The 16,257-nt window shown below is 35.1% G+C and overlaps 1 protein-coding gene and 1 long non-coding RNA gene across 6 annotated transcripts in view; one reads left to right on the forward strand and one right to left on the reverse strand.

Moving 5' to 3' along the window:
- Positions 1-16,257, forward strand: part of LOC138325382 (uncharacterized) — a 93,418-nt gene that overhangs the window by 49,040 nt on the left and 28,121 nt on the right. For 4 of the 5 annotated variants that reach the window (XM_069271009.1, XM_069271010.1, XM_069271008.1 and 1 more), the window contains 12 exons: positions 190-307; positions 500-663; positions 2,132-2,228; positions 3,721-3,868; positions 4,040-4,126; positions 4,402-4,566; positions 4,893-5,076; positions 5,358-5,617; positions 6,110-6,253; positions 6,661-6,739; positions 7,126-7,234; positions 7,463-8,236. In XM_069271009.1, coding sequence (XP_069127110.1) covers positions 190-307; positions 500-663; positions 2,132-2,228; positions 3,721-3,868; positions 4,040-4,126; positions 4,402-4,566; positions 4,893-5,076; positions 5,358-5,617; positions 6,110-6,253; positions 6,661-6,739; positions 7,126-7,234; positions 7,463-7,553 — 1,646 coding nt within the window. In that variant the 3' untranslated portion in view covers positions 7,554-8,236. Of the gene's footprint in view, positions 1-189; positions 308-499; positions 664-2,131; positions 2,229-3,720; positions 3,869-4,039; positions 4,127-4,401; positions 4,567-4,892; positions 5,077-5,357; positions 5,618-6,109; positions 6,254-6,660; positions 6,740-7,125; positions 7,235-7,462; positions 8,237-16,257 lie in introns of those variants that run through there. The other variant, XM_069271012.1, reaches the window with a different exon arrangement.
- On the reverse strand, positions 13,930-15,744 carry LOC138325384 (uncharacterized). Its single transcript, XR_011208774.1, has 2 exons — positions 14,808-15,744; positions 13,930-14,140 (listed from the first exon to the last, which is right to left on the reverse strand). It is a non-coding gene; the product is annotated as an uncharacterized lncRNA (long non-coding RNA).

Here is a 16,257-nt window from a genome sequence, read left to right on the forward strand (position 1 = left end):
TCATTTAACACAGACCAGTTGGTTTCTCAACACCCAGAGACACACAAGTCACTACAGATTGTTTTACCATCCTCATGTTAAGTTGGCCTTTCCCCTTTATCTATATAGGCTTATTGGCTTGCTATGGAAACAGTGTTGGGCAATATATATATATACGTTAATTCTGTACACTGTACTACAAATTTTCAGGAGAGAGAGTGAAATCCAATCCTCTTATTACCGTGGATGTTAAGAAAGTGACCTTTGGTAAACCTATCAATTTTCCGTCCTTTGGTTGGGACAACGAGTATGGACAGATGACCTGCAGGTAAGATTGTATTATTATAGAAACAATTCTGTCCATATATGTTTATGAGTTTAACAAATCCAGTACATGTATACCTAGATTAGGACTCCGATCAATACTCTGAACAATTCACCGAACATTTCCTCCTTTTCTCTGTAATCTGATAACAGGAGGAGCAAGTGTTGTCACTTTGGATTGTTTGCTGCATTTCAGTGTACCCAAGTTTGAGGTGAGCAAATATCCAATTACGAATGGACAATTTCTGAAATTTGTTCAAGATGGAGGCTACACCAACAAGGACTACTGGACAGCGGAGGGGTGGGAGTGGCGGTCATTTCGTGAGGCCGTTCACCCAACATTCTGGACATGCGACAAAGGTATGAGTGTAAAAATTGCAGCATTTTCTGTCAGAATTATGGATTTATGATCTTTCCAAGACATCTGTCTGTGAGAAATCTTATAATGTTTGTCTCTAACATCGATGAATGGACGAAATTGTTGCAAAGTTTGCTCTACGATCAATTGGCCTAGATCACAAAAGTTGAGGCTTACAATGTTTTTCAAATGGATATTTTGGGATCTACATAGTGTTCTCTGAAATACTGAACTACCGACTATAGATAAAATGTACGTACACAAGCGTAGTAATTTTGCAGTGATCGGGATCTGCAGTACCTAGGCCTACATATGCAGTGTCCAGTTTGTCAGCCGATCCCACGATAGGCCGACAGTTTTTTTTTCAATCAGTTGTACATTTGAATCGCTTCTTATTTGTTTTGATTACATTAGATTTATAATTTTCTGTTCGTTTACACTGCCAATGGCATAGGCCTTCTTCGCGTTTGCGATCTGACAATATTGCAAAGCCATGTCGTCGTCGTCGCCAAAACAAAGTCAGAAGTTTCTATAAATTTAACAGGGTTTAATGAAAATAATCAAAACAGACATTACATCAACTTCATTTTAGAATTAAAGCTTGACCTTTGTTAGGGTTACAAAGCCTTGTTGGTAAACAGGATTTGATGATTGACCTTTGTTAGGTTACAATGCCTTGTTGGTAGGCGTGATTTGGTGTTTGACCTTTTTTAAGGGTTACAAGGCCTTGTTGGTAGGCGTGATATGGTGTTTGACCTTTGTAAGGGTTACAAGGCCTTGTTGGTAGGCGTGTTATGGTGTTTGACCTTTTTAAGGGTTACAAGGCCTTGTTGGTAGGCGTGTTATGGTGTTTGACCTTTTTAAGGGTTACAAGGCCTTGTTGGTAGGCGTGTTATGGTGTTTGACCTTTTTAAGGGTTACAAGGCCTTGTTGGTAGGCGTGTTATGGTGTTTGACCTTTTTAAGGATAACAAGGCCTTGTTGGTAGGCGTGTTATGGTGTTTGACCTTTTTAAGGATAACAAGGCCTTGTTGGTAGGCGTGTTATGGTGTTTGACCTTTTTAAGGATAACAAGGCCTTGTTGGTAGGCGTGTTATGGTGTTTGACCTTTTTAAGGATAACAAGGCCTTGTTGGTAGGCGTGTTATGGTGTTTGACCTTTTTAAGGATAACAAGGCCTTGTTGGTAGGCGTGTTATGGTGTTTGACCTTTTTAAGGATAACAAGGCCTTGTTGGTAGGCGTGTTATAGTTGATACATGTTGTAACAAAGAATACTTAACAAAGTTTCCTTTCCAATGTTTTCATGGGCAATAGCGAAATTCTATTTAGATGGTGCATGCACAATAAATATTTGAAACCGTATAATTACCTTTGGTGAGAACAATCAAGTCTGTCTTAAGGTATATATAATTTAAGACTTTTAAAAATCTGAAAATTCTTAATACTGAGATGTAGAATTGTTTATTTACAGGCTGTAAGTCTGGTTGTGGAGCAGCTCTGGCCTCCTATTCACACTGTACACCAAAGATCTCCAATGGCAATGGCTACACCAACAGTATACCATACAGGTAAGGTATTGTCTCGTTATATCTCAGATGTACCTTATGGGGCATTAATCTCTCAAATATAATATACATGTGGATGTTTGATGTAAGTTTTGTTGGTTACTGATATTGTCAAATGAAAGTAGTTAGGTTAGAGGGAGGCCAAAAACTTTCCAAGCTAAGGTGGAAAGTAAATTTACAATTTGTTAAAAAAGATAAATACATTGGTCAAGTTTTATAAATGTAAATGTATGAGGGTATGAAACTGCCTGCTGACCAAATTTTATGGCTTGAGTGTTTCATTTATTTGAAAATGCATGATGAAAGGCTATTATTAGCAAAGGTTGCTATAGAAACAATACCCCACTGATTACAGGCACCGCACTATGTTTGATGAGATAGCCATGAAATGATGAATGCTATAGTATCAATATGTCCACTGATTACAGGTACCGCACCATATTTGGTGAGATAGCGAAGGTTGCTATAGTAACAATATGCCCACTAGTAACAGGTACCATGCCATGTTTGATGAGATAGCCAAGTTTGCTAAAGTAACAATACCCCACTCGTTACAGGTACTGCACCATGTTTGATGAGATAGCCAAGGTTGCTATAGTAACAATATGTCCACTGATTACAGGTACTGCACCATATTTGTTGAGATAGCGAAGGTTGCTATAGTAACAATATGCCCACTGATTACAGGTACTGCACCATATTTGGTGAGATAGCCAAGGTTGCTATAGTAACAATATGCCCACTGATTACAGGTACTGCACCATATTTGATGAGATAGCAAAGGTTGCTATAGTAACAATATGCCCACTGATTACAGGTACTGCACCATATTTGATGAGATAGCAAAGGTTGCTATAGTAACAATATGCCCACTGGTTACAGGTACCGCACCATATTTGGTGAGATAGCAAAGGTTGCTATAGTAACAATATGCCGACTGGTTACAGGTACTGCACCATATTTGGTGAGATAGCAAAGGTTGCTATAGTAACAATATGCCCACTGATTACAGGTACTGCACCATATTTGGTGAGATAGCCAAGGTTGCTATAGTAACAATATGCCCACTGATTACAGGTACTGCACCATATTTGGTAAGATAGCCAAGGTTGCTATAGTAACAATATACCTACTGATTACAGGTACTGCACCATATTTGGTGAGATAGCAAAGGTTGCTATAGTAACAATATGCCCACTAGTAACAGGTACCATGCCATGTTTGATGAGATAGCCAAGTTTGCTAAAGTAACAATACCCCACTGATTACAGGTACCGCACCATATTTGGTGAGATAGCGAAGGTTGCTATAGTAACAATATGCCCACTAGTTACAGGTACCATACCATGTTTGATGAGATAGCCAAGGTTGCTATAGTAACAATATGCCCACTGGTTACAGGCACTGCACCATGTGCCCATTGGTTACAGGTACGGAACTATATTTGATGATATAGCCAAGGTTGCTATAGTAACAATATGCCCACTGGTTACAGGTACCGTGCCATGTTTGATGAGATAGCCATGCCTTTGGACTGGCCAGTTGATGTGAACTACCATGAGGCCCGTGCCTACTGCACATGGAAAGGACCAGACTTCCGTCTGCCCACCGAGGCAGAATACAACGCCATGAGGGGGAAAGAGGTGTGTACTACTGTTACTGGTGGTATATATGGCTGGTAGTCAATGGTAACCAGAAGATTATAGTTCTGTCTTGTTATGTATTATTGATGTGCATGTAAGCTTCTTTACTGGTAATAATGTAAACATGTTCTTGTTTTCAATGACTGTTTAATGATGTGGTTAACATTCCAGCTGCCGATCAGCTGTGGCGTCAAGTGTGATACCATGTTCCAAGAGGATTCCACCGACAACAACAACCTACGTTATGGTTCCTCATCAGTAAGTCTCTGGATACTTCCTTTGATAAAAAAAAACTTCAAAACGACAAAAATATAAAATATAACCATTGAGTAGTCATGCAAATCATAAAACCATTGTGACAACAATTAAGGGTTTTTTACCTAGACGCTTGTGCAATAATTATGTACTATAAATGTAAAGGTTTATTATTACCCTGGACAAGCCTATCTGTAGCCAGAAGATATGACAGGAATGAATGTTTTAACATTGTAAATTAAAAAATGTGCAAATATCAGCAAAATTTTCCTTCTCAGCCTGTTAATATGAGCGTGCCATCTGACCTGGGGTTCCACGACCTGTACGGCAATGTCTGGGAGTGGACTGAGGATCACTTCAATGGTTTTAAAGGTTATGAGTCTCATTTCCTGTACGACGATTATTCCTCGCCGTGTTTTGATGGACGACATAACATCATGCTGGTGCGTATCAAACACCATCTTTTAGCCGTATTATCATATATGTATGTAAAAATAACAGATTCATTAATAGTGTAGGAATCTGTCTTTTGAGGAAAATTATACAGTTCAATATTTCTTATTACACATTGACAACAGGTCTGCACATCTTTGTTAAGAGTCTGACCAGGACAGTATTTCTTCATGGACCTACCACCTGTCATTGATACATGAATAAGAATATAGATGTATGTCTAGGGCAAGAGTGCACCACATTATGTGAATATCTCTGACACTGCTACATGTTTGAAATATCTGGTATGGCAGATTAACTTCCTGTTCTCTTGCAGAATGGATCCTGGATTTCAACTGGCAGCTATGGTTCCAGATTCGTCCGTGTGGGATTCCGTCGACATTTCATGCAGCATTGTGGTTTCCGTGTAGCTCGCCCGGTAACTAAAACTAAGGGAAAAGTTGATATTTCAGTAGCCATGGTGGACATGGAAGTGTTCGTCCTTGGAGTTGGAGATCAAGGTGAGGTCACAGGGGTCAATTTGTATCACAAGGAAATTTTCATGTAATTTTCACACATGCTGTTTATATAACCAAAAATAAGTTTATCAAGTTGTTTTGTGTAGTAGATAATTTTTTACTGTACTATTAATGTTACTTTTCTATGGAGAATAAACAAGTTACTCTATGGTTCTCTACTTGCTGTCTTAGATAATACACAATTAAATGATATGATGGTTATTCATGGCTCGTTAGGCACTGTATAGAGATTCCTCTTCTAATAATGATGCTCTTCTTTTCAGATATTCCCGAGACGATTGACACATCAAAATATGACCTTAAACGCTGCCACACCTCCAACATCCAGTACAACTTTGAAACTAAGGCGGCATTGGCAGGGATTCTGGAACAGGAGTTTGGTTACAGGGATGCCCTTCCCTGTGTCGTCGCTGAACTGTGTCGGGGCTTCACACGTACCTATAAGTGTGGTACCAAGTCAGCAGCCTGGTTTGGGGCAGGCAGTGGTCATGGACCAATGCTTCTCTCTAATACATTTACTGATGTAAGTAAACAATACATTCCTTATGTATTATATACGGTTGGAGATTGGATGAGATGCATCAGTTCTCTGAGATATATTGTCCTTTAATTACATGTGACCATATAAAGAATGATTTAAGTTTACGTTGTTTGCTGCCTCCTATTAGTGACAGTTACTAGCAACTGCATGTTGTCAGTCAGTAATTACTTCCCTTGAATCACTCATACTCACTGGCTTGAGAATGCTTCCCATGAGTGACAGTTGCATCTCTTACTTCACCGAGGAGAAATGTATGATGTTATTTATGGTTGTTTCCCTTGAGTGAGAGTTGTTTCCCTTGAGTGAGAGTTGTTTCCCGTGAGTAAGAGTTGCTTGCTGTTAGTAAACATTGTGAGTAAGTTGCCTGCTTAAAATGAGAATAAATTTATTTCCGCCTGAGCGAGAGTTACTATTTTGTAGCTGTATTTGTGCTGAATATTACATATACTATTAATCATAATGAATTCTATACAGATATTGGCTGTGGACTACAGTGGCCGATTTATTGACACAGCTCTGCGCCTACAGAGAGGTGAGGAGGTGCCCTTTACAGGACCAGATGGTCAGCAGACCTCAGCAGCATTCACTGGACCGTGCAAAAATGTCAACTTCAAACAGGTACACAAACAGACAGTTTTAATGTCATGTTTGTTGTAATGTCGTAAATTTAAATGTTTCATTATTTGTTTGAACAAAGTTAAAAGTTTTTAAGAAACAAACAGAAAATACAAGTATGTGTATATAATCTAAATAAACTCTTTAAATATTTCTCTACAAAGTATTATTGTATTAGTGGTACATGTCTAAGGTTTTGCTGAAGTTTTAATGACATACTAAAGTACAATGTATATAGCTATAGAAGTCTATATAGTCAGGTAATTAGACATCTTCTTTAAAACTAAAACTCTATATTGTTTCGTAATTGGGACAGATTGGTTAAGGCTATTTTCATTTAAGTTCTATAAGAAATGAGTTCAATTCTAATCTCTATAATTTGTTATTCGTTCTCTTATGATTTGCTTTAGTTTACCTGGGTGCCTAATGAGACTGGCAAACACAACCTAGTTGTGATGACTTTCCTTGGGCGAACCCTCAAAGCCAAAGGTAGGAAACCATTTCACAGGAAGCATATTTTAATGTAACAGTTGGCATCTTTCTCATCCAGAAGTTTTACTGGGCACAAGACAATTGAAAGTATGGATCTTGTACATAGGCCTAATTTATAAGTGCGACTTATTTACCAGTGCGACTGATACGTGTACGAAAACTGGAAAAAAAATCGTAAAATGGCCTTTATGACTTGTACTCAGGTGTAATTTATTATTCGGAAAATACGGTAGATAATATTGCACTGACAACAAAACCATTCACTTAAAACTTTCAAGTATTTGAAGTTAAAATGTTATGCCACAAAGTAGAAAAAATGCTATTCAAAAGTTAACTATAAGAATCTTTTATTGAATTGAATGAAATATTTGGTCTATTTTTAGCTTGGCTGGTAAGGATGTGGGAGATCATTGAAGAGAATGGAATTGTAGTAATTGTATCGGAGGATGAAACCTGGGGCCGTGACGCACTCACACCTCACCTGGAAAACAGGTATGATCAAATACACAATATAATATTATATATTGTATAGGTAGGTCAAAAGGATCATCTTTCATATTTTCTAGTTCTAGTGTGTTCTCTTGACCTACATATACTCCTGGCAATAGTCTACTAAATACTGGTGACTTGTTCCCATATCTCATCAAACAATTCCTTGCTAATTTTAAACATGCTGATCTTTGTTGATTGTATATCTGATGTGTTTCTTCCATTTTCCAGGCTGAAATGTGTTTGTGTCCAGGAAGTTCCTTATGAGAAGAGTGGAGGACAAACTGTTGCTACGGTTACCGTGTGGTCCCAGAATTGTTGAGACTTGAATCTGATTGGTCACCATGTGATCCCTGGCTGAAAATGATGATAACAGTGACCACTGGTCACTATGGTTACTGTGTGTTAGGTAGTTATAGTAAACACGACAGTCTCTAGAATGGTTTGTCGAAATTAACATTGATTTGCATTGTTGTTAAAATGATAGTGTAGTAACACTGCATTTAAATATCTGAATGTAAACGAAATATTTTGTAAGACATCAAAATATTTGTAATTGATTATACAATTACATGTATATGTGATATTTACATGCTTTGATGTAGTATATAAGTCACTGACTTTTACTCTGTGTTTTGTTAAGATGATCACGTGGACTTTATTTTGTATATTTTTAACAGAGATGGAAATGATGATTACATTGGACATTTGGAGCAAGCTTCCATTCTCTTGATATTTACATATCTGTTGTATGCTTTCTCCAAAGACATTTCCCCCCTCTCTGACTAGGGTACTGTTTCTTTGATATTTTTAATGTGTCAAACTTGTGTTTTCTGGACATTGAGATGATGATGATGATGATGATGACCTAATACTTTCTGTCCCCATGACTAGCATGGGAGACATTATGTATATATATGCTTTCTGTCTTTATTCTACATATGTATCATATCATTGATGGATTTTTGAGTACTTGTTGGACATTAATAAATCAAATTGATGGGACCGTTTTGTTTTGTGTTTTACCGTACAAATTAATTTGCTTATTGTGACGATTTTGTCAGTGAATTAAAACAGCAATGTTTCACGAACAAGAGGTCCAGAGGGCATGTATCGCTCATCTGGTTAAAGTTATATGTGCCGTATTTTTCATGCTCACAAACCAAGATAAGCTTTTAATATGTTATTCAACACCAAAAGTTACCAACATTTTGAGAATTCGATAGTTTCAATCCACAGGTTTTAATTTACATGTACAAATAAGAGCTGAAAATGATTTTTGGCAGTACTGCCAAAAAACATTATATTAACATTTTCAGTGTAGTGAAATGAGTACATACGGTCAGACCATGAAGCCATATTTTTGTCTACAATTTCATTTCACATTTGTACAGTATTATTAGTAATTGTAAAGTTATTTCAGAAGGTATGTTTTCATCAAAACATGTATAAGGCTTAAAAAACAAGAATTTCACAGTGCATTACCTCTGTGTTCTAACTAACGGTTATAAGGCATCATATATGTTTGTCCATTTGAATGATTTTCACAGATTTATTCATTAAAACTTATGGTTTTAAATAGATAATTGAAGAAAAAATAACATGTCAAAATTTTCGGCCAGTTACGGCACATATAACTTTAATTCAGTAAATCAGTAAAAACTCATTACATATAATAAACACTTATCTGGCTAATAATCTGACATAACAGTATTATGTGTTAGTTCAATTAACAAGCAGCTAATGACCCCAAGAAGATAAAGCAAATGAAGTTGAAATACATTCTATAGAGATACCAATTGTAATGTATTATATGTATTAGGTTTTTGGCGAGGATCACCTCGCCATTGTGATCCTGGTTGCAAAATTCTCTTACAGTCAATTTCCTCAATATGATTGGCTTAGAAATTGCTCGCAGATACTAGCGCTCCTAGCGGCAGTGTATTCAACAACTTTGATTTTACCGGGAATTTTAAATAGCAAATTTTGAATATGAAAGTTACTGATATAAGCGTATCTGTAACGTTGAAATAGGAATAGTATATTACGGCTTTTATATCCTTACTATATACACTATCCAAAAGATCTTCTGTTTGAAAATTTTCACCTGAATTATTTACAAAGTATCTAGACTTTTCGTTCCCAAAATGGTGTTTACAATGAATGAAGACGTTTCGTCCCAAAAATGCTTCGCTTCGAAGCTGGTTCCCCCCAGTCGTTTACTCCCTATTAGTGACAGTTATCCCGCAATGGAAAAAAAATGAAATCAATATTTCACCTCGAACATCAAAATTGATACCTTAATGCATTTTGTAATTTGAATCAAATTTGTCTCGGAGCAAATACATTTCATGGCGAAATGGAAATGCATTTATCACGGTTGTGTTATGGCACATGGCGTTCATCCGGAACTACAATGGAAGAAAGACAACTCTAACAAAATTTTGGACAAATTTGGTCTACTGATAAAATAGTACGTGACAGACGGTGAACATTTTGTAAATGTCCAGGGATGGCGTAATCTTAAAACTAACTGCAGTTAATAAGGTATGAATATTTACCACATCCATAATTATCGATAATTTTATAAGCACATGTATAAATATCAGATTATATCCATACAGTATACTAAAGTACGTTCAGAGATTACCACTAAACCATACTTTTAAAACATTTTAGTTATTTTCACCACAGGAGCTTGACGTTCTGATCATATACATACAGCATATTCATTAAACTAGGTAATACGAAGTAATTTTTTGGCCGAATGACATAAATCATATATGGAATGTTCATATAACTCGAAGTGATATTTTTTGGACTACTAGATCGACGAAAATGCCGATTTCTTTTTCATAATTTTTCCGTAAAACGGCACTTAAAAAGCTGTTTCAATCTGTAACAAATGTAGAGAAATTAATTGTTAATCGTTTAGCAATTATCCTGAGTTATATTTTACCAACAAGCATCAGAGATTAGCAATCAAAACTTACATAAACATATTCCCGACTCTCACTTGCATTGTGTGATCACTCGAACGGAACTAATCTCTACCACCTGGCACAGTCTTAGAAATGCAATCGCACAAAAGCCCACATGATCACTGTTTTTAGTGCGATTACATCTTAGGGTGTGAACAATGTTAGTTTTTTTAACTTTTCACTCAACAAAATAGACTTTACGCTTTTCATGATCAGCACCATCATTTTCTGTATAACTTATTAATTTACCACTGTACCCATGCATACGTGTGTATATTTATACTTCTTTGTGCACATTATATAACAACTGCTATATTACAAACAATTTATGAAGGACAAAACTCTTACATGTAAGAACAGGAGGACTGAAGAACAGCGGGAATTAAACTTCAATAATATTTCCTCTATGCTGGTATTGGTATTTATGATTAAAATGTTTAATTATATGATATTAGCCTTTTCAGTAATTACTCTGTTAACACATTTATTGTTTCCTTATGTTTTACAGAATGTCAGCATGCATGTTTCATTTCAACTGGAAACAGTCTAGGAGAAGAATTGTGTGAACAAAAAGAAGTAATTTTCCACTGTGGAAGCTTAATATTTTAATAATTATCAATCCGAAAAAATTGCTATCATCAGACCATTTGCATTTCTCAGTGATGTAAGCGGCATATTTTGTAATGACGTAAGGAACACCTGACAAAAACGGCACTTCCTGTCTATTACCTGACACATTTGTTACCGATGTCAACACGACGAAACGCGTTGTTTTTGGTGTAAATATCGGCGTGACAACTCATGATAAGATAATAAGTGCTTGAATAAGGTATTTTTATACTATTTTCTTATTTCTGAAACAGTCACAGATGAAATATAAGGGTAACTCGTCGCTTCAATGCAATGTTATATTTACACACTCTGATCATCCATTTGTCAGCTGTTTGTACGGAACGCAGGTTAAAAAATGTTAAAAATCCTCAATTTTCCATATGAATTATGAAACCTGATTATACTGACAGTTTATATATGAAAGATTATTGAGAAATAATTGTGGACCAATCTCTGTGTCTGTAGTTACCGCCATTGAAATAAAAATAATAAATCCATTGATCAAAAGTACATGTACAACACGTACACTTGTAGGCCCCCCTACATTACGGGAGGCAATGTACATGTATACATATGCACATTAAAATTATACATAATATACATGTCCGGTATATTTAATACCTATTTAACACCAGAAACATTAAGTACATGTTTTGACAACACAGTCAATTTAAATACATTGTATGATGAACATTTCTTTGCAAATAGAAACAGATTGCTAATGCACTAGGTCTACTTTAGTCAGTATAAGTAAAGTGTACTAAGTTTGCTCTGGTGAGTTACACATGAGTTTCACATTAAGGGAATACTCTGTAGAATGAGAGGGAGTATTACTTAAGCAGATATTTAAAGAAATCTACTTGTCTTCCTTTCATTTTATGAAACATTACCGGTAAATATTTATACATGTACCATGTATATAGAATGTATGTACATGTAAATATACATGAATCTTATTTGGTTTACTTGGGACAATTATGATGACACTTCAAATGTTTTTAAGAAGTGAAATCAGTCTTCTGGTTGTCTATTTGATGATCCATTCAAATGTTTCTTGTGAGCAGCAATGAAAAAGAAAACCACAATTACTGTATACAAATTGGAGAGGATAAAGCTTTTTCTTGACAGCCATAGGCCAATGTCTAATATCTATGAGTCAATAACATTTATTGAATTTGAAATACTGATGGATTTATTTGAGACTAAATATTCAATTTTATTAACAAACCAAATAATATACTGTATATTCAGTTTTCTCCATGTAAATCTGTAAACAAACATAAGGCAAAATACATGTAATGATCAATCCCTTCCTTTTTGGATTTTGATAAGAAAGCAATAGAGTATGATCAAAGCTTTAATATGCTAACATTGAAACAAACAGTCATTCTAGTTACATTCAGGCTTTTCATTTATTTAATATTTTGTGCAATTTCATACTCTCTTTTCAAAGATTTTCAGATTTAACAGAGATTAAGAATAAGATGTCAGAACTTGACTTTTGATATCATTGCAGCTGTTTGATAAAATAGTTACCACTAAATCTTAAGATTGCAAAGCAGTCAACCTATAACAAAATTTATTTGTGAATAGCATATTTATTAAATGAGGTAAAAAAGATAGAATTTAACTCTAATATTTAAACAGTGCAATAAAACAAGAATAACTCCAGACTTTTTTTGTATATACACATGTTCCATGTATATACTTTACATTAAATCAGATCTTCACCTGTATAAGGTTTGAATGTCTTGTTACCTGTTTCCATCCGAAGAAACACAAATGCATCATCACTATTCTTTTTATTGTAATAAAATGATTGTATGTTTTTGGATGGTCCAGGTCCAGATCAGTGAACCTTAACTGAGGTGGTAGATGTATTAAGTTCAGCCTCTTACTAGCCATGTATATTTCCCCTTCTACTACAGAACAATGACATATTCATAACATGGGAGACTGCATCCTTGATACTCCAGAGGTTATTTTCACTGTCATTATATCCACTAGAAACTGTTGAACACTTAAAGCTGAATGGAAAATTATGAAAAGAAATTTAAATGATATTTCATTAATCTCAAATTATATTTTTGCATCTAGAGAATATTGAAGAAACTCTTGTGTTTGCAGGTCAGACTGTGAGTGCTTTTTGTACTGCAGTGCTGCACTGTGCAAAATTGAAAACTTTGAGCAAATAAAATTATTAGAATTTCTTATGTGTTAAATCTATTTATTAATAATTAATTCTCAAGAAGAGAATAAAGGTAATGGCAGTAATTTTACCATTATAAAAACTGAATAAAAACCCCACTATCAATGGTTGCATGTTCAATATTGCTCTCAAAAGCATGTGTGCCACTTCATAGAAATCTGTTATTAGTTATCTTAAATTATCTTAATATGAAACATATTTTGTAACACCATATTTTAATCTAAGTTTACAAAACTAAATGATCCTGCAGAGGCGTATCCTCAATACTCCAGGGGTTACTATCTACTGACATTATATCCACCCTTAGGCTATGGCAAAGCAAAAATGAAGGCAACAGAAGACACAGGTAATTTGATCCTTTGATGATCTTGTACATCAAAATAATCTAATAATGGTACACTGTGGTTGACTGTGGCTTTGAAGTTGGACATCGCTCACTCTCTGAAATCTAAAAGGATTTCTCTGCAGACCTGTGATTGGCCAGTTTTTTTCTCATGAACTGCCTCCTGTTTATAATGGGATAGTTCAGGGGTGGATAGGATGTCCGTGTCTTAAACCCTGGAGTATCGAGGGTGGCAGAGTGTAACTTTCAATAATACCTTTAAAAGATTCATATACATTTGTATAGACTGTCCATATTATTCTTTTGAAAGAAACCCTGAACAATGCATTTCTGTTTAAAGACTGTTCAATTATTACTGTATACACATCTGATGCAAGGGAATTACATAAAGACAATTATCACTATCACTATCAGTGTCAATGGACACTGTTTCCATTTCTTGGGTAGGAAAGGGACAAGGAGCTGGAATCCGGGACATTTCGACTGACTCAAATGAAGGGAATACAGGCTACATGTAGCTCATAAAGTTTGGAATACAAACAAAACAACAAAGTGCTGTCATAACTTGTATTTTTCACTTTAAACACATTTTAATAAAAATACTGGATTACATTTGTAGTGTATCTACAATGCATTTGTATAAAACTTCTCTCTTTCCATAAGTTATGATGTCCATTCTTTTAATCCAGTCCTTTCCTCATATGCATGTATGTCCTTTTGATTTAAGAACTGCTATCACATCAAAGTTTTCCATGATTAGCTTCCTGTAATTAAAAATAAGCATGTGATTAATTGTTACACTTTGACTAAGGTAATATGTCATTTATTGACAGAAGATCATTTGTCATTTAATACAAATGATCTTTAGTTCTGTAGTATACATGTAAATATAATATTGTTATTGATAAAAAACTGGACTTGACAATCTACACAAAATATTAAACTTTAAAAGCTTTAACTTGTCTTATACTCTTGCAGGTGCTTTTATGTTTCATCTGTAACAATATAAAATATTTCTGTCACAATTACATGCATATTTTTTTTAAATTTTAAATAATTACTATTGACTACATGTATAATATTGGATACTTCTCATTACTTTAAGAAAAGTTTGGAATTTACACTGATCAAAGTAATTGTTTGGAGGTGGCAGTATCTTATATTTACCTGGAATTTTTATGATAATTGTTTGAACCTAAATGATAATCAGATGATTTCTAAGAAATAGTTAATGATTTAATAAAATTCTATGCCTAATACAAATTTGACAGTATAGGCTTGCCTACATGCATACATTACTTCATTTATCATATTTCAAGTCATTTGTGAAACAGCAAACTTTTTCCTATATCTGGTTATAAACGTCTATGCTTGACGTCTCCGCCATGTTAGCACTAAATACATGTACATGTATACAGTACAGTAACTTACATGTACATTATATTACGTTTCTTCGTCACTGGTTCTGTATAGCATTCTTCGGATGTGGTCTTACTCAATTCCTTTCAAGTCCTAAAAGCTGAACATGTTGCTGACAAAGGCTTAGTGTAGTTATTCGATGAACCATCAGACAACATGCATGCTGCAGACGTATCAGCTGTACATTGACCTGTTGAACGTGCGATTGTTTACATTGCCAACACTAGTTTTTTCGCCCGTATAAGAATATCCATGCATAATCTGCATCAATCTTCATATATTTTACACTGAGGAAAATATGTAATATCACGCTTTACATAAAATCCAAATTCTTCAAGCGATTGTCGCTTCGTAAGTTGTCAAAACGACAGTGCTTCGCCATTTTGACAACAGGGCCGTTTTCGATTATACGATTTGACTGGTTGGACCTTAGTGTTCGTTTATTAATTAAAGACGGATCTGGGGCTTTTACATTGTTTTCAGACGAGCCTAAGCAAAGCCCTCACAGGCCTGTATCAAAAACTGCAGGTCCGTCAAAATTTATACTTGAAATAATGACTTTAACCAATGGTCGAACCGGTTGTTCCGAATAAACGAAAACGACCCAGCTGTCAGGCACGCGATTTTGTCAGGTGTTCCTTACGTCATTACAAATTTGCCGCTTATATCATTGAGAAATGCAAATCATCTATTCCTTATTGTGAATTTAACTGTAATATGATTTAAGCATATACCTGACATTTGTTTATATTCTATGACATGTAAATGCTTGAAATGAAAAGAATAAATAAAAGATAATTTAAATTTAAAACACAATATGACATTAGCTGGTATAAGATAATTTAAATTTAAAACACAATATGACATTAGCTGGTATATTTTTTGTCAAAAACATTTGAAGCTTATCGTTCATAACACACTAATCATCACCTTCGAGACAATTTAATGAAAATCAATTAAACATTAATTTGTATAACACAGGTCGTCTTATGTTTTCCCCGATTTGGCTATCAATGTATTAATTTTACTTTTTTTTTTCCGGTCACCACATGAACTGCCTTTAAATCAATCACACCAATGAGACATACATTAACTGCATTCATTATAACACTGTAAGGCAATTCTGCAAGATCAGCGAACATTGTTGATTTACCTTGAATATCTACATGCACAGTATGGTACCATATGTAACAGGAGAGGAGAAAATGTAGCGGCAAGACCGGGATTCGATCCCGGGACTCTCCGAACACTAGCTAAGTGCTCTACCGTGCTCTACCTTGTCATCGATAATCGACCCAGTCCAGTCCCGCTACACTCCTCCCTCCTTTTTTGAATACATACGAGACCCTTTCAAACACCACAACCGTTGGTCAACCCAGTCTGATCCCGCTACAAATATTTATCTGGTTATTTTATCTCCCTTCCTATTTTCAATCTACCTTTATGACTTAGAATCTTACCT

Source organism: Argopecten irradians, chromosome 6 (genome assembly GCF_041381155.1).
Source record: "Argopecten irradians isolate NY chromosome 6, Ai_NY, whole genome shotgun sequence".
Taxonomy (NCBI): domain Eukaryota; kingdom Metazoa; phylum Mollusca; class Bivalvia; order Pectinida; family Pectinidae; genus Argopecten; species Argopecten irradians.